Source organism: Macrosteles quadrilineatus, unplaced genomic scaffold (assembly GCF_028750875.1).
Source record: "Macrosteles quadrilineatus isolate MER2022 unplaced genomic scaffold, UCM_ALF_1.0 Scaffold_8__2_contigs__length_117827958, whole genome shotgun sequence".
In the NCBI taxonomy this organism is placed as follows: Eukaryota; Metazoa; Arthropoda; class Insecta; order Hemiptera; family Cicadellidae; genus Macrosteles; species Macrosteles quadrilineatus.
Window position 1 is genome coordinate 55,828,425 of NW_026542601.1, and position 24,388 is coordinate 55,852,812.

The 24,388-nt window shown below is 34.2% G+C and overlaps 1 protein-coding gene across 1 annotated transcript in view; it reads left to right on the forward strand.

Moving 5' to 3' along the window:
* LOC129001682 (dedicator of cytokinesis protein 9) overlaps positions 1 to 24,388 on the forward strand; it is a 78,102-nt gene that overhangs the window by 38,432 nt on the left and 15,282 nt on the right. The window contains exons 27-32 of the mRNA XM_054429074.1: positions 1,129 to 1,395; positions 4,427 to 4,587; positions 16,974 to 17,094; positions 20,082 to 20,290; positions 20,808 to 20,949; positions 23,877 to 24,070. Coding sequence (XP_054285049.1) covers positions 1,129 to 1,395; positions 4,427 to 4,587; positions 16,974 to 17,094; positions 20,082 to 20,290; positions 20,808 to 20,949; positions 23,877 to 24,070 — 1,094 coding nt within the window. The remainder of the gene's footprint in view (positions 1 to 1,128; positions 1,396 to 4,426; positions 4,588 to 16,973; positions 17,095 to 20,081; positions 20,291 to 20,807; positions 20,950 to 23,876; positions 24,071 to 24,388) is intronic.

Sequence of the window (24,388 nt, forward strand, 5' to 3'; positions counted from 1 at the left end):
TGCGTATTTCTATGACTTATGGTATCGGAAGACACTGACACACTATAATGATTTGTACTATAGACGTTACTGATTTCACTAGTGCTCTGCTTTTCACCACTAACACGATCACACATTTTCACTACTTCACTGTAGTCAAGGACTCCAGGGACTGTGGGGGGGGGGGGGGGGGGGCTGGTCGTGGTAGGTGAGACAGGCTGATGTTCGCTCACTGCATCCTCTTCACGAGTTTTGATGGTTTCTTGACCACAGTTTATGGTTATGTGAGATGACTCATCGAACACCTTCTGTTGATATTGTTCAGAGATGGAGTCTCTCAGTTTGTGAATAAAATCTTTGTATGAGTAACCATTGAACAGTGTTCTTGTAGAGGACAGTGTCTTCAGTAGAACTGGCGGCTTTATGTCAGTTTTCTTCTGCCAGAATTTTTCTTCTGTAGGAGGAAAGTAAATATTGTGTCAATATGAACATATTACAATTATTTGTCTACCATCTGATTGAATCACAAAAAACCGGTTGAAAAATGTCATCTATTTGTTATTGTACTTTTCACTTGTGAAAAAAACAAGCTGGAGTAAGAAGTAGATCTTGTGTCAAAAGTCTAGAATGTCAACACTTGGTTGGAGGTTATAGTAGGTAGTTGATGTTTAAAGTATAGTATCCCAGTTAATTACTTGTCACATGACAGGCGTCAGTCGCTGCATTTCTGATGACTGACTGATTCAATCACACGAAAGTGACATTTGCTGCTTGAAACTCACAGGTGTTGGGGAGAAATAAAGAGCTCCATGGGGAGGGGGGGGGTGTACTGCATTGTACATACAGTTAAGGTACAATACCAACACACACAATACACATACACTACCACAAAACAAATATAAATAATATAGTTTTACCAATGTAAAAAGGTTTCAAAGCTAAGCTCTCATATTACAGTGTAAGTTTTCAAGCTGATTCCCTAGGAATCAAAGAGAGTCTATTATTAATAATTTAAGAAAGTTAAGACAAAAGAAAGCAGAGTTTTTATGAAAAGTTTGGTCATTCTATACAAGAAATACTCAAAAAGAAACTACCATCCTTTTGATGAATATTCTATTTCACTTTAACCTATGGTTTTGTTATCAATAGAGAATGAGTCCAGCACCCTCTACCAGGCTCTGCTAGAGGCCAACTTGGCTACAGAGGTGGGTCTCATTGCGCTAGACTCCCTCGGCCTCTACTGTCAGCACTTCAGGGACTCTCTGATGGTGGATGACGGTGACAATCCCGTGATGAAGGCTGTGTTTGACCTCTACCTCAGCTTTCTCCAGGTCGGACAGTCGGAAACACTGTTCCGTCACGTGTTTGCAGCTCTCAGAGCCTTCATCAACAACTTCTCTCTGGCCCTGTTCCAAGGTACAGGAGACTAATGTTAGTTAAGACATAATCAAAAATGTAGGCATATACATATCAGACCAGGCATGATATCTGATTTATATTTCAATTTTTGATTTTAAGAAATTGGTAACGCAATAATTCTTACAGAAGGATATGTATTCTACCAAAAAGATAATAGTTATTAATTAGAACTTAAATAATCTATAATGTCATTTTCTCACTATTTATATCTTAAACATTTGTTAAACTATGAAAATAAGTCACTAAGTCTAGCTGAAAACACATTAATAAATTACGATATCTTTTCAATACAAAATAATAAAACAAACCACATTTTACAAAAATTTTAATTCTCAACTTTTTCCCTTGAACAGGGTGAGGAGGCCATCATTTGTTTAGTGACTATCAAAAAAAATTAGGTATCAATTATAATTTCACGAAAGCCGCTTATGAGTCAGCTGTGAAGAGCAGACGACAGAATTACGTCACTACCACAACAACTCAACTCTACTGCGATAGCGATTGCGAACTGCGGGTGTTTAGTGTGCTGTGAAGTGAAGCACCACCTCCCCTGTCTAACGGGACAAGGGTTAGGAAAAGAGAAAGTTTGTAAGAATGGCAGACATGCCCTTTGTAAAGTCTGGTTCACATGCCCTCCCTCACCCTCAGTCGCTTGAATAATTCTACTAAACAAAAGTTTCAGAGTGTTAATTTTAAAATAAATGTTTGAATTCAATGACTAAAGCATAGATCTGATAAACTTTGCTCCAATTTATAAATGGGCTTATCAGAATTTTATCAGCCATTTGTCAGTTTTTTTATTTCTTTACTTTCATATGTAAATATATCTTTTAATTTAGCCTTCAAGAAAAGAAAGATTAGTTTTGTTTGGTACTTAAATCTCCTTGATAAAAGAGAAAAGACTGCACGTTTGATGCAATTAATTTCAATAAGTTAATGTGCAACTATGCGACAATATAAAATAATAGCTTACAGTGTAAAAGAATCGTGTGCACTGTGCAGCAAAATATGTTTCTTCTGGTGCTTTTAACAAACATTCCATAGTTTAAATTAGTAACAAATGTGTTTATGTTCCTGATGATACCAAGAACAAGGCTGGGCAGAGTGGATTCACTGTGAACCAGCCGGGTACGACGTAACTACAACCATATATAAAACATAGCCTACTGCCTTGTGTTGGTTAGTCTATGCTACAACGATCGATTGGAACAATTGATGTTTTGAGCCAAAAATATTCATATTGATATATAATCGGAAAAATTTATGTTTTATTAAAATATTATATAAAGCCATATGTCAAGATTTAGTTTACTAACATAATTGAACGTCAAATCTAGGTCTTTGTAAGACAAAAGAAAATCACACGGTTTTAAACTCTAACCCAATTTTATACTCTTTATAAACAAACACGTCCTACATAACGGTTCTCGATATTTATCAATGTATCTTATCTAAACCCTTCCCACAATAATAGACTCACACACAAATAACGACATCAAAGCAATCGTCATTTGCTCCATTGAAACACGAACGTCGATTGGCTGACATGACAGTGCAGCGTGGCCTCTCGACCAATGAGAACTCTTGTTACATACTTTGATTTATCATCTTAGATAGTCAACATTCACCATTCATTATAATATTACAAAATCGACATGGAGTATGCGTATGGTGTTTTTCAATCAATACTCATGTTATAGTAGCACTTAAAACTTCACTTAAGCTCTTAAACTAGGTAGATAGTACAGATAATACGGATCTACTTTTTTGGTGCAATAGGCAAGTGCAAGCCTAACCCTCTGACTTCGTCGATGTTGTTTGTATTTGAATCAAATTTTTCTAATGATGCGTAATGCAGCGATGAAACTAAGCATTTAGACAAGTATAGGTTATTTATTTTATTCTAAAAATAAAAATAACACATTTAAAGGTCTGACTTATTGATACAGACATTTTTTTGTATAATTTCATGTTGAGGACACTCGCGCGCCGGTTGTCTGAGACTGAATTATGACTGTCTGACATCTTGAAATGTAGATTGTATTGTGTTGTGCAATATCATTACAGCTGAAGCTAAACTTTAGCTGTTTTGAACTAAATAGTGTTCTAAGTTGGTTACTAAAATTGTTAGCGTGATTACAAAACTAATAGCTATCAAATAAATAAATGTTACAATAAAATATCTATCCATCCCTGTCGGGTGTCGGTATTGGCGGAATCGGGCGAAATCGACGTTTGGCAATCGATTCTTGATACCGATATTCCTAGTATCGGCAATGTCCGAGTATCGGTGGTAGCGATAATTGACACTTCCCTATCTAAAACTCATTTTGGAGTCCTAAATTAGTTTTAAATATGCATCGGGACTTAATCGTTGCATCGGGACTTAATCGATGCGTGATTTCGATGCATGCTGAATCGAATCACGATTTGATGCATCGAATCGAATTAAATCGAAGTTTCGATGCATTTTCGATGCATCGCACACCCCTATTACAATGTTTGAATATTGACAAGATTGTGTCAAATATAGTTCAAGTCAAACTCAAACAAAAATTAATTTTATACTTAACAAACTGTAGGAGTCCACCTTATTGGGTTTTTATTTAATTCTGTGCATAATTTAATAATACTGTACTGTTTTAGGGTTTCATAGGCATAAATTTCCATCAAAATACAAATTATTGATAATTTTGTATTAACTATGCATGTTATTAAAACATACTTTACTACAAGTCTTTTACTTCCTGAGGTGGTACCGTAACCCCTAACCTCAAAATCTAAGATACCTCCGTGTTATCCGAGATTTTCGGTAACCGAGGTAGTCTCTGTCCCAACAACCTCAGTTAATCGGAAGTAAACTGTTACAGTACATTATCTTATCAAGGATAGAGATGAACTTCCACTTCATCATGGGAAGCTGGTAAAAATAAAAATCAGTATCAGGCTATGATATCATCCATTCAGTACTCTTCACCTGGCGTGTAGGCATTGTCCAATCTGATCCATGGTTGTATACTTGTGACAGGTAACGCAGTGTTGTGTGGCAGACTATGTCTGGAGCTTCTGAGATGCTGCAACAGTCGACTGTCAGCCATACGTCAGGAGTCTTGTGCTATACTCTACCTGCTCATGCGCAGCAACTTTGAGTTCTCCAACCGCAAGGGGTTGACCAGGGTTCATTTACAGGTAATATCATATCACCATCATCATCATCATTCATCATATCATCTTTATCTCATCAATTGTACAGTTGGGTACATCAGATAGTATAATATTAATTAGTTTTCTTATCTTTAACTAGCAGTTACCCGGTCCACTACTAACCACTATTATTTTAAATGGTAATTTGTTCTTTACGATAAATAATAAAAACCCCCGCCATTTCCAAATTTGGTTAAACTATATCCATAAACAAGTAAACTACAACAGTTTATTTATTCTCACACATACATTCATACATACATAATACCTCTTTTATAAATGTTGACCAGCAGAGTACCCATCCTTTGTTCGGGGTTGCCGTATAAGTATACAATTCTAATATTGCAGTTATACTCATGCTTTGCATTTGCAATGGGTGAGGACACGGTTTAAATATCCCCGCTGCAGCTAACCTGCAGACTTAGCGAATATCCATTTGCCTGATTGGATCTACACTAAAATGTCTCCTTAAAAACATCACATTATACCCTATTTAAATTAAATTAGTTCAACGAGTACTTAGGTTTGCTGCAACAGGGAGGGTAAAAAAGTGTTTTTTGTTGTAAAATGTTAATACTGTAGTTTAGTAAGAAATTAATGTATTTTTTAAATTTGATCAAAATATGTTCATAAACAAGCAAACTACAACACATGACTTATTCTCCATAAGAATAACATGAGAATTTTAAATTTACAATTTTTTGGAATTTTCTCTGTAACCATTAGGCGCATGTAGTAATGGTTCAATATGCTAAATTATTTGTTTTTTTAAGCTCTACAAAATGGTTTGAAAGAAACTGTGAAATTCAGTGTTTTTAGGGTCAAAAATGGGAAAAACCTATTTTTACCCCATACGACCCCCCATAAACCCCCGTTCCCATAGTCCGATCATGCTGGTTCGCGAACTCGTTCGAATAAATGTAGGTTTACACGTTTGAACCAAATTTGCTAATGGACATATATATATATATATATATATAGGATAGATGAATTTGAACGGATGGAGTTTTTGGCCTCTAGGGACCTCAAAACGAAAAAGTAAATTGGTCCCGAGTCCAGGTCTTACCATGAGTACTACGGTAATAGCTTATTCCCTATGTGGGAAATTTGCTAGAAAGGAAAAAATGACCTTCCATCAACTTGTTTTTATCAATTCACAATGTACCAGAATTTTATAAATGCTTATAAACCTGGAGTGTCATTGTCAATCCTCTGTTAACCACACCAGATCACTAGTTTTGGAGCTTTTTGCTCCTTTTCAGGTGTGATTGTCGAAAAAGATATAGTAAATCTTTTTTTGACCACTGAACATCGGCTAGAAAGGACTTTTTAACATAGCTATAAATATCAACTACATGGTCAAATAAAAAAAACCAAGAAACAAAAAGAAAATACATGTCTCAAACAAAAAACAACAAGGCAAATTATTACTATTCTAAGTGACAGCCATGGAAGGAGGATTGACCAGCTTTTGAAAGACAAGTTTGATCAAAATATTGAAATTAATAGTATTATAAGGCCAGGTGCAGTGATAGATCGCATCATAGAGGAATCTCAACATGTTGTGCGTACGCAAAACAACCATGTCGTACTTATTGCTGGGGCAAATAATATTTATAATGGACAAACTGAGTCATTATGCAAAAAATTAAAATCACTCGTAACATCCTTGAAACCTTGTAAGGTGACTGTAGCTAGTGTTCCTTTTAGGCACGATCTTCTCCTTTCTGACCAGATAAATGAAAACATAATGAACTATAACTTATTTGTTCATGAAATCTGCCACATACTCAAGGGAGTAAATTTCCTGGACCTAACAGGTTTCTCTAGAAAATGCTTTGAGAAATCCGGAATCCACTTCAACAATATTGGTAAAAATATAATAGTATCAAAAATAATGAAAAATCTTCTGCCAAACATCAGGATACATTCCAACAAACCGTCAATCATGAAAGAGACTGATGATTCCAATCTTCAAGAAAAGACAGCAATTAGAGAGGACAACATCCCAATAAAAATTATTGAAGCTAATATGAATGACATAATAAAACAATTTCATTCTGAAGGAACTAATGCTTTTGGTCATTGTATTTCGCGCGACTTTGAGAGTGATCGACACATGTCTGCTGGTGTAGCAAAAGTCTTCAAAGTTCATCTGGGAAGTCCTTCAGAAGCAGATTTAGTTAGTGATCATCTGGCATGTCAGCGCTTGAATGGGGGGCTATGACATATGGCCTTGTGACAAAACCCACCTACAATTCCAAACCATCTCTACAAGACTATGATATGTCCTTCAATCACCTGATAGAGGATTTCAGACTAAAAGGACTAAGAAGATTAATATGTACCCCAATGGGTTGTACAAGAGATAAGATAACACCTAATAATTTTATTAATAATATCTTACAGTTCCAAAGATCCACAGGTGCTGAAGTTTACATTGTCCTGTTTAACGAAGCAACAAAAAATAAGTCACTGAGAAATGGTCTCTCACATTGGGAGTTCAAAAATAAACTTCAAGACCTTTTACGTTCAGCTAACACAGCCAATCTCCAACTATCAAGAGTAGAGCATCCACAAACTCCTTCAGCTAATCAACCGAATAATCAGACCCCAGCATCATCTTCAACGAATATTTCTATCAGTTCAGAAACTTCCCCTTGGAGAGGATGGTCCACTCCACAGCGAGTTCCTGCGAAGTGCCAAACCTATCAAGCTGTTGCCAAGACCTGCAACAGTCCAGGAAGCCCATGTCCACCCACAGGAGTAGTCCCTCTCGAGCTTCAGACTTCAACTGTACCTTCACCACCAACATCTGTGTCAAGTGTAAGTGTTCAAAATCATGGGCAATATAGTGTCAGTGGAGTGAGCGTTCTGAGTTGTGATTTAAACTAAATAATCATGACAAAGAAAAATATTCTGCATGTAAACAAAGCTTTTTAGTTAATACAAAAAATAGCAACACTCAAACAACTTTAAAAATACTACATCAGAATGTTCAACATCTGTCCTCTCGATTAAATATAATAAAAATTAATTTGGAAGAAATACAGCCTGATATAGTAGCAATATCAGAACACAAGATGATTGAATCCGAAATTTTGTCCCTACATATCCAAAACTATAAACAATGTTCATTTTTCACGAGAAAACATTTTCTGGGAGGAGGAGTTTTAATTTTAGTCAAAGATAGCATAAAAAGTAAAAGTATTAAAATTCCTGCTATACAAGATCTTATTGTTGAAAAGGAGTTTGAGTGTTGCATATCTGAAATTATTGTAAATACCTATAAATTTGTATTAGTTTGTTTGTATAGATCCCCAATTACTTGCTTCAGCCGCACTTTCTTAGATAAACTGGATTTAATGTGTAATCTGTTGAGTAAAAATTTCAAAAATATTGTTATAGCTGGAGATATTAATATTAATGTTTTAAACAAAGATAAAACCTACAAATCCTTTGTGAATGTTCTAAAATCTTATAATATGGAATACAAAGTAGATTTTCCCACTAGAATTACCTCAGAAACAGAAAGTGCCATAGACAACATTATAACTAATATTAAGGATAAGAAATTAAAAATATCTGGTATTATAACATGCATTTCTGATCATGATGCACAGTTGTTTGAAATGGTTGATGTAAATAGTTGTAAGAACTGTGTAAACAAAGTTTATACAAGAAGCTTTTCGGATACTAATACAAACATATTCCTTACACTATTGGCAAAAGTTAACTGGCATGAAGTTTACCAAGCAACAGTAGAAACAAAGTATGACACTTTCCATTAAATTTTTTTACACACCTTTGAAAATAGCTTTCCTAAAACGTTAAAAACTCAAAAGATTAACAACAAAAATCCATGGATATCTCTTGACATTAAAAGAAAAAAACTGAACATTGTGGAGCTTGAAAAACAATACAGATTATTTAAAAATGATGACACTAAACACAAAATTAAACAGTTAAAAAAAGAGTTAAAGTTTGATTTAATAAATGAGAAAAAAAAATATTTTGATAAAAAGATTTCAGAAGCTACAAACATAGTTAAATCAACTTGGAAAATAATCAATTCTGAGATTAACAACAAAACAAAACCAAAAAGTAACATGCAAATCAGATCAAATGGTAAGCCTGAGTCGGATCCTGTTTTGGTTGGAAATGTAATAAATGATTATTTTATAAATGTAATTGATAACTTAGTTCTTCCAAACATCAACAACAATAAACTTCAACAATGTAACTTTGATGATCCACCTAAACCCACAAGCTACTTCAAATTCAAGCAGGTTGATGAAAGAGATGTTGAAAAAATAATAAGGTCCTTAACCAATAAACTTTCAACAGGTATAGATGAAATTCCAGTTGCTGTAGTTAAACAGGCTTTCCCACTTATCTCAAAACCATTAACCCATATTATTAATTCTTCTTTAATTTCCGGCCATTTTCCTTGTAAATTAAAAATTGCTAAAATTGTGCCAGTCTATAAAAAGGGGGATGCATTCGAACCTTCGAGCTATAGACCAGTATCATTATTACCGGTTTTTTCAAAGATTTTAGAAAAAGTGGTGTATAACCAACTGCTAAACTTTTTAGAAAGTAATCTGTTGTTTGACAATGAACAACATGGTTTTCGCCCTGGTAAATCTACGATTACTGCTGGAATAAACTTTATTGAATCGATTATAAACTCAATCAACAAAAATGAAAAAGTAATTGGGATCTTCCTTGATTTTTCAAAGGCATTCGACAGTGTGACTCATGATAAGCTGCTTGATGTTCTTTATAGTTTCAATATTGATAATAAGGAGCACAAGTGGTTTTCTTCTTATTTAAAAAATCGGCAACAATGTGTCCAAATTCAACATAAACTCAATTATCCCAATAGTAAATACACTTATACTCAAAACTATTATTCTGATTTTAAAACAATAAAACACAGGGTTCCTCAGGGATCCATCCTAGGCCCTCTATTATTCCTTTGTTACATGAGAGGATTGCCAAAAGCTATAAATGCAGGAGGTTCTGTATGCCTGTATGCTGATGATACCAGTATCATAGTTACAGGGGAATCCCAGGAAGAAATAGAGCTTAACACATTTTTAAATCTTGTATCAGTCAGTGAATTTTCAAACAGTAAAAATCTTTTAATTAATTCAAATAAATCAAATTTTTTATCATTCAATACAAAACAGGCTAGATTAAAATTACAACCAAACGTTCAGCTAGATGGATCAAAAATTATTCAAGTAAACCATACAAAATTCCTTGGATTGATTCTAGACGAGAATTTGAGTTGGGATAAGCATGTTGATCATGTAGTAAATAAAATGTCAACTAGCATACATGCTTTGAGACAAATGTCTCATGTATGCAATATTAACACTCTCAAATCAATCTATTTTGCTCTGATCAACTCGCATATGGCTTATGGTATTGCTATATATGGCGGGACTAGCAATAAAAACCTTAAAAAAATTCTGAAACAGCAAAAGAAAGCATTACGAATTATCTTTAATATAAAAAATAGAAAATCCACAAAACCATATTTTTCCAAATTAGGAATCATGACGGTTTATGACCTATATATATTTGAAACCATTTTACATGTAAAAAAATTAAACACACAAAAATACAGTAAAAAATCACATACATACAACTTGAGAAATAACAGATATGTAGAACCGCATAAATTACAAATTTTTGAAAATAAAACAACTTTTATTGGTACTAAATTTCTTTATAATCTACCTAAGAATATTCTTTGTGAAGAAAAATATACCAGTTTCAAAACCCGCCTTAAAGAATACCTATTGTCTCATCCTATCTTTTCAAGTAAAGATTTTTTTAATTCAAGGAATGTAAAATAAAAAAAAATTTATTAGTGTGTCATTGTCATACAACAACATAAAACAGTTTTATTTGTAACCATCATATTTTAATTAAGGACATTAGTTATAAGAAATGTGACTCTATTCAATGTATTCATGTAAATACAAAAAAATGAATAAAGATTATTTGATTTGATTTGATTTGATTTGATTTGAAGTCAAGAAACCAAACCAGATAAGGACAATAAACAATACCATTGTCATTACCACGAATTTCTTTTTAAACAGAATTCAGAAACTGACCTAGAATGGTTCTCCAGATTTGATAATGGAATAATAGCAATGGTGCTTTGAAACTCAAACTAGACATTTTAATAATAATGGACTGACAAGAATGTAATTTAAACGGGGTCGAACTCCGAAGTTTAAGATTATGTAAATATGAGCACAGAAAACGTACTACTATAACCCAGAATGCCAACCGCATGGTAAAAAGCATTAAGTGTTTTGAGAGAGCTTTGCCTGTCAATCCGTAGGCAGCGCCACCAGCGTTGCCATGCAATAGCATAGCAACGCTGGTGGCTCTGCCTACGGATTGACAGGCAAAGCTCTCTCAAAACACTTAATGCTTTTTACCATGCGTTTGGCATTCTGAGTTATAGTAGTACGTTTTCTGTGATATGAGTTACAACTGTGGAAGCTTATCCTTGGAGAAGGAATGTAACTCAGAGTCACTGTGACAAACTTAGATTCAAAAAATTAAGTAATGGTTCTAAGAATCCTACTTTAAAAAAATCTGCAATTTCAAAGTAATTAAATTAAGACCACAGCCATATTTAATGCTTTAAGTTTGGTATTTAAAACTTGAAAAATATCATTTACATTCCCAGAGTGTGTAGTACTGTAAATCGTGTTTAAATTTATTTAAACTTTTTTACATCTTTCTAATGATATCCAACAGCGGGAGTGTTGCACGACGTCCAAGTGCCACGACGTCCAATGTTATTTATTCAGTGCCACGACGTCCAAAACATAATTTTTGAGTTGTTGCACGACGTCCAATGTAAATTATATGACTGTTGCACGACGTCCAAGTGCCACGACGTCCAAAAGTACAGTAACTGCCAAAAATATAGTCTTTCTACAAGCTTTGGACGTCGTGGCACTTGGACGTCGTGAAACAGCGCACTATTTAATTGTAAAAAAGTATCATTTGCACCACGTCCAAAGCCACTGCCAGTTGCACGACGTCCAAGTGCCACGACGTCCAATCAATATTTGACTGTTGCACGACGTCCAAGTGCCACGACGTCCAAAGTGCCTGCACACTGTGAACACTGTTTGCCGACCTCAGTGCATACAGTTCGCATTGCAATTATTGAAGGAAACTATGCCTAGTCAACTGTTTGAAAGATGTCAACCGCTTCGTCTTCGATTAATGTTTAAATTATTCAATATTCAATGGTTCTAATTGAACTAATTATTGCATTAGCTGAAATTTTTTATATGTAAAATAAATACTTTGTCACTGTAAAATGTAATGATGCAGTATTTCTGTTGTTATGATTGCATAATTGATTTCTACAAAATGGAGCTATGTCATAGAAACGAAAAAAATAAATGACTATACTATTCACTATTGTATGATTAATACAACAAATTAATCACTAGCCCAAAAGTAAAAATGGTAGGTAGGTTTAATGTGAGTAGTAGTAGAATTCTAAGTACTGCAGTAGAATAGAATTATCGTACTATATCAATTGGTAGCAAATTTACTCGTAAGATAAAATGTATGCACAGTTTTATAACAGCTGTAAGACTTCTCATTTAAGTACCGGTATGATTGAAATTGTATAACTTCCATTGAACAGAAATGAGATAAGTAAGAGATGAAATGAGAAATGAGATAAGATATATGAATTTTCATACACTTATAATAAGACAAATTCAAAATAGGTTTATCCGTCAAATGTGCTAGCCTAAATACATATTACGTGAACTATCACTTATCAACTTTTTAAGCTATAATGGTGTTACTACAATGGTTACAAATGTTTCCTGTGAAACATGTATTTTTTAAACTAAAAGAAGGGTTTCTTTTAGTACAAACCTTGCTCTATTAGTGCATACGAAAAATAATTTTACTATTTTACGAGATCAATGTTTGACAACAAATGGTTGAAGCAGATATTCAGAGAGTGTCTCCAGCTGATGCAGTAATAAAAACGTATTTTAGCCATAGCACAGACAATCTATATAAATAAAATTAGAGTTTTGTCTGTACATTGCTTAGAATAATGAACTTTTTGGTTATTTTTACATTTCATAGGTCAGAGAAACCGAATCAAACCTTATCTCAATTTCTGTCTGTCTGTCTGTCTGTCTGTCTGTCTGTCTATCTGTCATTCTCTTGGTAACGCTAAAATACGCACTTTATTACAACTACTCCTCAATAACTATAGCACTGTCCCGCCTGAAACTTATTTTCCAAATACTATACATATATGAGATGGTTTTAGACGTATTTCATCGAATATGAGACAGTTAGATATTTAACAGTAAACCCTTGAAAATCAAGTTTTTGTCGATTTTTGACGTGGAATTTCTGGAAGCCCATGTTAACCTTATGAGAAATGAAATTATTGAATCTTAACAGCTGTTTCAATTAAACAAGTTGGTTCTGTTCTGTGATGTTCAATAGCATTAAAGTTACAAGGATTACCAACAGGGTGCAGCACTAGCACTATTATTTCTTTTACATTTATGACAACAGCTAATTTGCAACCTGGAGGCGAGTGAGCGTAGCGAACGAGCTAACCTGAAGGCAAGTGAGCGTAGCGAACGAGCTAACCTGAAGGAAAGTGAGCGCAGCGAACGAGCTCCAACATACAGGTGAGTGAGCGTAGCGAACGAACTTCAACCAGGACGTGATTGAGCCATGCAAACGAGATCAGATAGTAAAAATAAAAGTAAGCCTACCGTTATAGGATCGACCGGCAGACACAGAGGTAATTTAACCTTTTATTGATTGTCATACCGATCCGGAACAACAAAAAACAACATAAAATGAAGCTATGTATAATAGTTTGGCCAGCATATCTTAAAATATGCAAACCAACTGCTGTTCTTTATATAAGAAGGTTTCAACTGAATATTATAAGATCCCCGTGCGTAGAACGGGTACACAGCTAGTATAATACTATAATAGTAATCTATCTATCTATCTATACTATTATAAAGAAGAGGTGGTGTGTGTGTGTGTCTGTGTGTTTGTATGAGATAATCTCAAAAAGTACTGAACCGACTGGGCTCAAATTGCACGCAAATGAAGCTATAGCTCCGAGGATACATATTATACAACTATTCCCTCTTCGATATTGTCCTAGGGCTCTGCCCCGGGGGCTTTCAACAATTTGAGGTGAGAGATTTTAAAATATTGATTGATGTTATCCATGGTAACAAAGAACAAACCTACAAAATTTAAAAATGTAAACAACCAGAACTAACTGTCAAATGAATTTTGATTTCACAATTCCACACAGCTGGTTCAAACATATTAAATAGTGCACGAATATTAGAACAGAGAGGGTAAGGATTATAAACTTAAAATAATGATGTTACTGGCCTGAATGTTAACATTATTTTACATTACTTAAATGTAGTTGTCAAACCATATGTTAATGTAATTTCATTAGTATATGATTCTTTCAGTTACTTCATTTGTTTATGTTTATGATCTATTATACTGAGTCTGTTCTATTTTTGTGAAATGCTGTAATAATATTTTACTGGGAATAATTCGTTTTAAGAGAAATCATTCATCATGGATATAGGAAATAATTAAGATTCTATAATCATTGCCCTATCAACCTAGGCCCTTATCCTGAGTGTTATGAGGTTTATGTTTTGATTAATTTTTTTGTAAACCGTAATATAATCCCCCTGCCACAGCAAATCTGTAGACTGAATTTCCATTTGCCTGATTATATAATTTCACTAAAATATGTTAGAAAATTACCCTATTTTCCATATTTATTTATATTTTCCTATTTTTTCTATTGGTCGGTTTGGAACTATCGTGATAGCTTTTTGTTTACAGTGCAAACCATGGTTGGATGTTTGTGACAAGCAAACGCGAAAAATACTAAACCGACAAGGTTGAAATTTGGTATGATGATAGATGACATTCCCAATTAACATATAGACATATTCTTACCTCAAAAATTCTTTCAGTCTCCGCCCCGGTGGCTCTAGCTCTGGATTTTCTCATGTTAACCTTATGAGTATTCATATTTAAAGAAATTAAAGAATTTTGTCAGCCGTTTTAACTGTACAAGTTGGTTCTATGATATTAAACAGCACTAAAAAGTTATAAGGCTTGCCAACAGGGTGCAGTACTATTATGTTGTTTGTTTGCATTAATGACCACAGCTAATTTGAACCAACTAGCAAAAAAACTTTTTCCATGGTTTAGGTGCAGTGGTAGAACATCATGACTATGGTAGATGTGTGCTACACGATAGGATACCATAAATTAAAAGACCAATTTTTTTAAATCGTGTCCTCTCCCATAACTACAATAAGCATTTATACTTATATGCCAAACCCAAACGAAGGACGGGTACTCTGCTAGTAACACAATAATACAAATACAGTATACCGTACTAATACAATAATACTGTAGGTTTCCGTAGTCTGTGGCCATAGGTTCGTCTGAACTGTCAATCAATTCTGAGACATTCACAGTTGTAAATTCTTACTAGTCTTTTTCTAAGTTCACGTCGCACTCGCAATTAGTTCGCATGTTTTATCTAGGAAAGCAGTTATGCCCTTAGTCATAGCATTTGTAGGTTAAGTATAATAATAAAAAACATGCTTATCGTAGGTTTGTAGGCATACTTGTTCAAGAATATGCCGTGGTAGGTTTTGTTTATAAATTTTATTTTTTAATTCTTGTCTAATGTCGATATTGATTTGTATTTGTGCGAAAATGTTAATTTATTTGTCAAGGGCATGAGCGGCCCTCTACATGAAGCACAATATGAAAAAGAATAAATTAAAGGAAGGTAAAAAACGGATCAGTTGCTGAAGGTCTAAATATCGGAAGGTCTAATTAGACCTTCGACACACATTTTGCAGTTTCTACTTGATGCTGAGGATCCCATGAATCCTGTACAAAATAAAAAAAATGTTTCATTCAAAGTACAAGTTTATTACTTTTCCGAGAACCAGACTTTATCAGGACTTCCGCTCCCACGCTAGTTGGCAACATCAACTGTGCTATATGAAAACAATAAATCTTGACTAAATATACTGTAATGTTGAATTTTGAGGTTGTGGTGTTCCTTCGTAATCACATTCAATTATAATCTAGGAATATGTAAATTTATTGTTATACGTTAACTTTATTGATATTCGATTCGCTACAGTACTATTAAACCTATAACATGTTCAAAGCATGTGTGTTGTATTTTAGAGTTGGGGAAACAAAAGAACCCTGTCTGTGTACAACTTATTTATATGATATTCTCATTGGTTGCAATTTAATAAGTGGTGTAGCAAAGCACAAACACAAATTGTATTGAAATAAAATGAAGTCAATGTTAAGTGAATACTATTAATAAACATATTTGCGACATAAGGACATTTAATTGAAGCCTAAACAACAGTTCAAAAAAGGCATTCTATTCTTTATACCAGTAAAAATTAAAATGAGGGGATAAAAAATAGTTTTCAAAGATCATGTTGATCAATGTACATTCATCTAGTCTTGAAAAAAATAAGTATTTAAAAGCTTACTCCAAACATAATGAAGTTATCGGTTGTTAACAAAAATGTCAACATTTGTTAAAACCATGTAAACCTTATACTTTTCCAACTGTTGCCTTGTTTATATTTTCTTTTTTATGTTTTTTTTTACTTTATGATGTTTCAATAAATGGTACAAATATTCATAGTATATATATATTTCTGAACAAGAACATATACCCATGTATATATAACTAATAAAGGTACATAAGCATTTTACACGAGAGAACACAGTTCGGCAAGTGATCATGAAGGAGCTTGGACGTCGTGCAACAGCGCTGAGCTATATTGGACGTCGTGCAACAGTCAAATATTTATTGGACGTCGTGGCACTTGGACGTCGTGCAACTGGCAGCGACTTTGGATGTCGTGCAAATGTTACTTTTTTACAATCCTTATAGTGCGCTGTTTCACGACGTCCAAGTGCCACGACGTCCAAAGCTTGTAGAAAGACTATATTTTTGGCAGTTACTGTACTTTTGGACGTCGTGGCACTTGGACGTCGTGCAACAGTCAAATAATTTATATTGGACGTCGTGCAACAACTCAAAAATTATGTTTTGGACATCGTGGCACTGAATAAATATTATTGGACGTCGTGGCACTTGGACGTCGTGCAATGCATCCTCCAACAGCTACTTGATAAATCATAATAATTTAGAATGCTTGAAATTACTGCCAATTTACAGTAACTACGTCAATTGTTTGTACAGGTGACATGTGGTGTTTCAGGTTATTATCTCCGTATCTCAGCTGTTGGGTAACATTGTGGGTCTGAACAACGCTCGCTTCCAGGAATCTTTGTCTCTGATCAACTCATACGCCAACAGTGACAAGGTTATGAAAGGAACAGGTCAGTAACTCTTCACACAAACATGCTTCATACAACTCCTCCTATGCGGCAAGAGGGTGGTGTTCAGTGAGCAAGTTCAAGTGGTTTTTCATTATTTTGCAAGATATAGTTTGTTTAAATAACAAAGGCGGTCGGGGATGGGTCCCACCTGCGGCCAATGAATATGAAACCTTATTCATTGGCTGCAGGTGGGTCCCATCCCCAACGATTCTTGTTATTTGGACGAACTATAATTCTTAAGCTCCGGGACCAATTTATGGAATTGTAAAATATTTACCTGCAAAAGATCAAAATTTAATTACTTGTTTCAGTGTTTTAATAAATTGTTTACTTTTGAAGTTAAAACATTGCACATTTGTTTATACAGAAAGAATGGATTTTATCGGATTTTACTAATCAATGAGGTTTTTTGTAAATAAAAAGCTCTTTTTGAGAAAAAACAAAACAAAAAAACTAAATTTTATAATTTGAGAAAATTATGAGTCCAGAGGATCATATACTGCACTATAGTCCTAATTATTTCAGGGTTGATTTAAAATCTCGATCAATCAATCAATCTCAATATCTTCTTTTTTCCAAATAAGCTGGCTAACTATAATTGCTCCCTAGAGTACAGCTGGCTTACACTCAATTCTAAATTAATCGGGATGAAGATTGAACAAACTACTCGTACCATGAATTACTTCCTTTGAAAATAATTTGTAACTATTTTCTTCTTTAACAGAGAAACGCCTCTTTTTGATTCTACTTTCATGTTTTTTTTTGTTTTGTAACAGAGGGTTTTATTGCAAATGATGGAGCGGTAAGTAAGAAGGGGACTTGACCTTGAGAGGACGGCTGGAGAAAGTGATATGGTTTGTTTACATTCTTCTCCGCTTCCTTCCAAGAATAAGACCCTTCAGTTTCAAAACCATTGAACTACATTTGGATAAGAAACTATTGGAAATTAGGACCATCTCCGTCTGCATTTATCTTACTTATTTTTCCTGGAACATGTCCTGGTTAAGCCACAACGAGGTTAATACGATTACGGTTAATCGGAAGTTAAGTTTAAAAAACATTTCCTCTTTTTTGTAGTTTAAAATTTGTTTTTATTCAGATGACCAAAGTGTATTCTTTGAAATGTTTTTAATACATGAATCCAGCATTTATCTTGTGTAAATTTGTACTCTAAATATAGTTATTGGATGTAACAACACGATAGCTACCTATCATGTGTGATCAATTTCTAAAGCTGGATTTAAAAAATAATTAATAAGAATAAGTAACTTCACTGGCACAATAGGTTAGAAGTCAAAGTTATTAATTGTATTGTTTAAGTTAAAAAATCCATGCTTTGACATTTACTAGATAACTTTCTACTTCAACCATTCACCAGTAAATATTATCGTTTCAATATATTTTGAAGACAATCACAGTCTGTAAATATAAAAATCTTTGAAAAGCCTTAAGAAACGTTTACCTTTGCTTGTGAACTAATATAGATAAGACTATCAGGCTGGTCAGTATGTATTGTTATCTTTCTCTTGCTTCTCCCTCTCTCCACCTCTCTTTCATTGCTCTTTCCCTGACCAAGTAAATGTTATGTGCTTTTTGTGTACCGTACCTCTCCTCTAATAAAACTGAATTTCGTTTCTCTGAAGTTCTAAAAAACTGTTGAAATCCCTACTCATGCAATGTTCCGACGACGTCATAAACAAAGTTTTCGTGGTCAGTACTGTAGTGTTTTGTTTTATATAAGCTGCAACACGAATTATAATTTTGATTTAATCATAATTTTATTTTAATTATGTTATCAATTAATAGTTGATTATTTATTGTTAAATGATTTAAAGTGCCAAATTAGTTAATTATTGTGTGGCCTATTGTGAAAGATTATCTTCAACTAATGTACCTGTTGCTCAAAATCGAGCAATTTTATCAAGTACCGGTACTGTACAGGAGCTGTTTTAAAACTAATAATAGTCATAATTTTCCATGATCTTAATAAGTCTAAAATAAAAGCTTATGTAACTAATGGAAATACTCACACTGTTGATAACACTTTGATATAATAAACACTTCTTGTAAATATTTTATCATTTTTCAGAAGCTGGCATTTTTTAGTATTTTCTACAAATGTTTCCCGACTTACCCATTACCCATTAGCTGTTACCAGTTAGCATTTATTGCATGTTTGATCTGACATTAGGCAAGTTTACTTTACCACTGTGACAACACAATGTTTATATTCTTCGTGTATTTTTGACTTCCAAAGTTGTTGCATAGCAGAACTGGCAAATATTATTCATCTCTCCAAGTGAGTATCTGAATTCCTTTCTACGAACAACCACCAGGCGAGTTTCTTTTTATAAACATCTGGTTTATGTTTTTAAATTTGTTCTATGTAATTCTTATGGGGGAAAATGGAACTTTGGGAGTGCCTCACACACTTAAGGGTATGAGTTTTATGAACCTTATTGCAAAACTAACCATTGAGACGAATATTTTGACACCTCAAACGTTGAAATTGGTCCAAAAATAAGGGAGGAGTAGTGTTCACAAAAACTGCTTCACATATTATATATGTAGAAAGTAGATATAGTATAGATAGATAGATATAGATAGGTACTTTTTGCCCAAGATAGCAGTTTTGAGGTTTATAGGTTAGCCTGCAGCTTAAGATGAATTTTGTACCACCATATCACAGAATTATCAGCCCAAAAAATTTTCATTCTTGATTCGTGAACCCGAGCCTCCAGAAAATGTACAACACTTCGAGCACCAACCAGCCAAACCTTGGTTATATAATTTAAAGTAAGGTTAGGAACATTAACATTTTTGCAAATTAAAGGATCATCATCATTGAATTTTTTTAAATTTGCAATTGTTTTTAAACTCATCAGCAAAGAAGGAACATACAAAACTAATTTACACTGGAAAAAATTCCAAGTAATTGACAGCACACAAAAGTACAATAGATTTTAAAAGAGATTTTTTTCTGGCAGGTTTCCCTGTGGAAGTGAAGGACTTGACGCGGCGCATACGCACAGTGCTGATGGCGACTGCGCAGATGAGAGAGTTGCACCACGACCCTGAGATGTTGGTAGACCTGCAGCACAGTCTGGCCAACAGTTACGCATCCACACCAGAGCTACGTCACACCTGGCTGCAGACGATGACTAGACATCACGCCAAGGAGGGAAACTATTCTGAGGTATACCAGTTAGAAAACAGCCAAACTCCAGGAAATAATAAAAAAATCAATAATTTTTTTTCGAAAATTGCTTTAATAACCAAATATCTGCCATTGTGTATATTTTACATGAACTTTTAGAAGGGACCTATGTGATTGGCAATAAAGTAAAGAACACAGGGATACCAACAAATCAGCTTGTTTTATTGTTGAAAAGTGTCTCATGGTACTTGTAACTTGGGTTGTGTAAAAAAAACACCCTGTATAATTCCCCCAAGGTTCTACTGTTAACCTCCTACACAGTTTCCGTACTAATGATTGGTTAAGATATAGGAAAAAAATTACTTCAAACTTTTAACTTTATCTTTAAACTTCAAACCTCTCTGTTATTTATTTTGCAATAAGTTGTTTTAACCAAGTAGGAATAAAACCAACCGGAAGCACCGAAAATCAACCATTCAAAGCTGTTTAATATGAGTTTCTTTCTATACATTAAATGGTTTGGATATAAAAGCCTGACATGATGTGTTGTGTGTAGGCTGCGTGTTGTCAGCTGCATATTGCTGCTCTTATTGCACAGTACCTCAAGCTGAAGGAGGCCCAGTCATGGGGGGCTGAGGCCTTTGATGCTATCTCCTCCAACATACCTAGAGATGAGATATCTCTCAAATTGGACTCTGGTAAGTAAGAAAATATATTTTGACTCATTATCATTGGCTTGGTCGGTGGAAAATTGATTCAGTGCTAGATTATTTAAGAGGGGATACTAATCTTGTGCCATTTTATGTCATTCTGGGTCACTGATTTGTTACCTACCACAGTCACATTTAAGGAACAGGAACTTGTCCAAGCAAAATAACAAAGCAAAATAACAGTAATAGTGTAATACTGACGATAAAAGGAAAAATATGAGTATATAGAGTAATACTGCAACAGTATTATGTGGTAAGGTAGGAAGTAATTTTTATGATCTACACATCTGAGTTCCACTAGGATAACTTCTTGATCAGCATTGTACGTGTTATTAAATTTACAGAAAGTAAATAAAGATAGGTCTATAACACCTAAAACATATATTTAAGCTTATACTGTTACTCACAAGACGGTAAATATACAAAAGATGGTAAGTGGTGATCGATTTCGATTGGACACTCCAATCATCATCAGACCCAATAGGCGAATGACAAAGTTAATTATTTGTTTTTGTTTGTATTTAATTTTTAAAATGTGGTACCTTCTATGACTTTTCTAAAACCTTATTCAGCTTTTCACTTTGACTTAACTTCTACAGGTCATTCGCCTATTGGGTCTGATGATGATTGGACTGTCCAATCAAAATCGATCACCACTTACCATCTTTTGTATATTTACCGTCTTGTGAGTAACAGTATAAGCATAAATATATGTTTTAGGTGTTATAAGACGTATCTTAATTTACTTTCCGTTCCACTAGGAAGCAAACCTTACCCACATAAATAAATGTTCACACCTAGGATGGATCAAATGGAGAAATTCATAAAATTACTTGCACATTGCTTTCCATAACCTTGTAAATAAGTAATTCACAACCCTCTACCTCTTATTTTGAACAGATTTTGTTGCTGATTTTCCTTCTTATTTACTGTAGAACTAGCAATACTGCACACTTAAAAAGATTGGTTTTAAAAGTAACCATTTATATTTTTTATTAACCTTTGATAATTCAGATATTTCAAGGGTCCTGCCTCGAGGGTTTTGAACCAATTGCAATCTAATATAACAAAAAATCTTATCAAGAATCCATATATAAATCCCAAAGTACAGTCTAACCTTGAAATATTCGGGGAAAATATTTTTTTTTATCAATGGGGTGGGAGTATATTTGATTCGAGATTTTATCAGGACAGGATTCGTTCCAATTGTCAGCGATTTTGCCGCAATCATGGGAAATGTCACCAGGATGGGGAGTGGTGATGATTATAACTCAGCAATTGATATAACCTCGATATAACAAATTCCTTGATATTAACAAATTTTTTTGAATCCCCTAGAACTCTCCATAAGACACAATGTATGTTTTACCTCTACATAACGAACAAACCATATCAACGACCTTGATTTAACGAATTTTTCATGATCCCGGCTAAAATAAGACACCTCAATATAACGAATTTGTCATTGTCAGAACCTCTACATAGCGAATTTAACCTCTACCTAACGAATTGTCTGCGTCTCTCCCTCGATACAACGAACCACCCACCCCCATTATTGTTTTTTTTTTAAATGAGTTTCTTCATCAAATGAAATGGAAAGGTGACGTCATCGCTCACGCTCCATTTTAACACATCGCTGTCTGCCGTCTGCTGTCGTCGCTGCATGCACGCTATGTTACAACTGAGAGAACTGATTTCATTCACTGAGGACTGATGACGACATAATGTGTAGTAAGCTGTGATCGGGTGATAAGTAAATATGGTGAATTGTACAATTTTTGGATGAATAAAAACCTAAGAAAGAAAAAAAATAGAAGAACAAAGCAAAGAGAAAGAATAGAATCATCGTTATCTTAACATTCCTTTTACGAGTGTTTTTATTATCTTTAAGATGGCTATGATTATACACTTTTATAACGACTTATCTAATAATTTTATTATTTTCATTTCAATACGATTTGTTTAAACTAATGCAACACCAATTCCATAGTTGACGATTATTATTACAGTACTGACATTCCTCTGTTGTGATTTAAAGCAGTACTGCAGTACTGTAGCACTGTAGCCTACCGGCCTATCATTAGCAGTAGCTTACAAAACTCTCTACTGTTTTGTTTTGTTCTTAACGTGGTTTATTGCTATACAATACAGTGTTTGGCTAGGTTTTAGGTGGGTTAGAGGAAGCTGTGATTTACAGTTTATAATCTGTACCAAGGTCAATGACTAAAAATGTCATGATTGCGCAATATTAAAGATTCCTACCCTTTAGTGCTCCAGATAATCGAGGTTCTACTTTACAATGTAAACACTGTACTGTAAAGTATTATAGCCTATGCTACTTTAATTGTGTTTTAATGAGATCAAATCACGACCTATATTGACCGATGCTGGTTCTGAACCTCGACTTAGCGAAATTCCTGCAAACCTAACCTCAATATAACGAACCTCGTTTTAACGAAATCCTTGCTATAACGAATATTCAGTTCGGTCCCTTCAGATTCGTTATACTGAGGTTGGACTGTACGCATAAACTTTTGAGAAAATTAAAAGTCACACCCCATAAACCATATACTTAAAATGTTCGTCATGGCGAGAATCCTTGCGCAAAACTATCCATTATTTCATAAATTGCCCTTTAAGGTCGTAATTCCTTTCTTAAGGGAACTTTCCACATACCGGTACATAATGTTAAAAATACCACAACTGTACTTATTTGTATGTTTTTCTTTCAATTTATTTATTACCTTATTAAAATCAGGTGTGATTATTTGTTTGTATTACTGTATTCAGTTTTGTTTATTTCAGCTTAACTTTATTAATACTTATGAAGTCAAACGGGGTGAAGCCCATGGGTGGTAACAGCTAGTCTAATATAAGAACTATTTAAGTATTGTCATTTTTTCTTGTTTCCTCAGGGGTACATGATGTGCAGTACACGGAACAGTCCCTACTTGAGCAGTTGGAAGCTTGTGCAGAGTATCTGGAGAAGGCGGAACGGTTTGAGTGTCTTGGCAACCTTTACCGACTCATTGTGCCGATTTATGAGCGTCGACGGAACTACCCGGCACTGGCACAATGCTACCAGAACCTGGCACAGGCTTATACTAAGGTATGTTACATACAAGGTCAAGGTACAGTTACTTTTATACGCTTGTTATGATTATTATTAAAATGTGGCTACTAGCAACTGAGCATGGACTTAACAGAAACTATGCCGATAGCTCCCCTCGTGACTTTGTAGCTAGCCGACCTCATAAATAAAAATGTTCCACTATCCTGTAATAGTAAAAAGTTTATAAATCTGCGGTTTTATGTTTTAACATTGACTTTGTTTGTGTTGTGAAACTATGAAATTCAAGTTTGGAAATGGGATTTTATCCTCGAAACATTCAATATATATTTTGAATATGAAATTTTACTATGACAT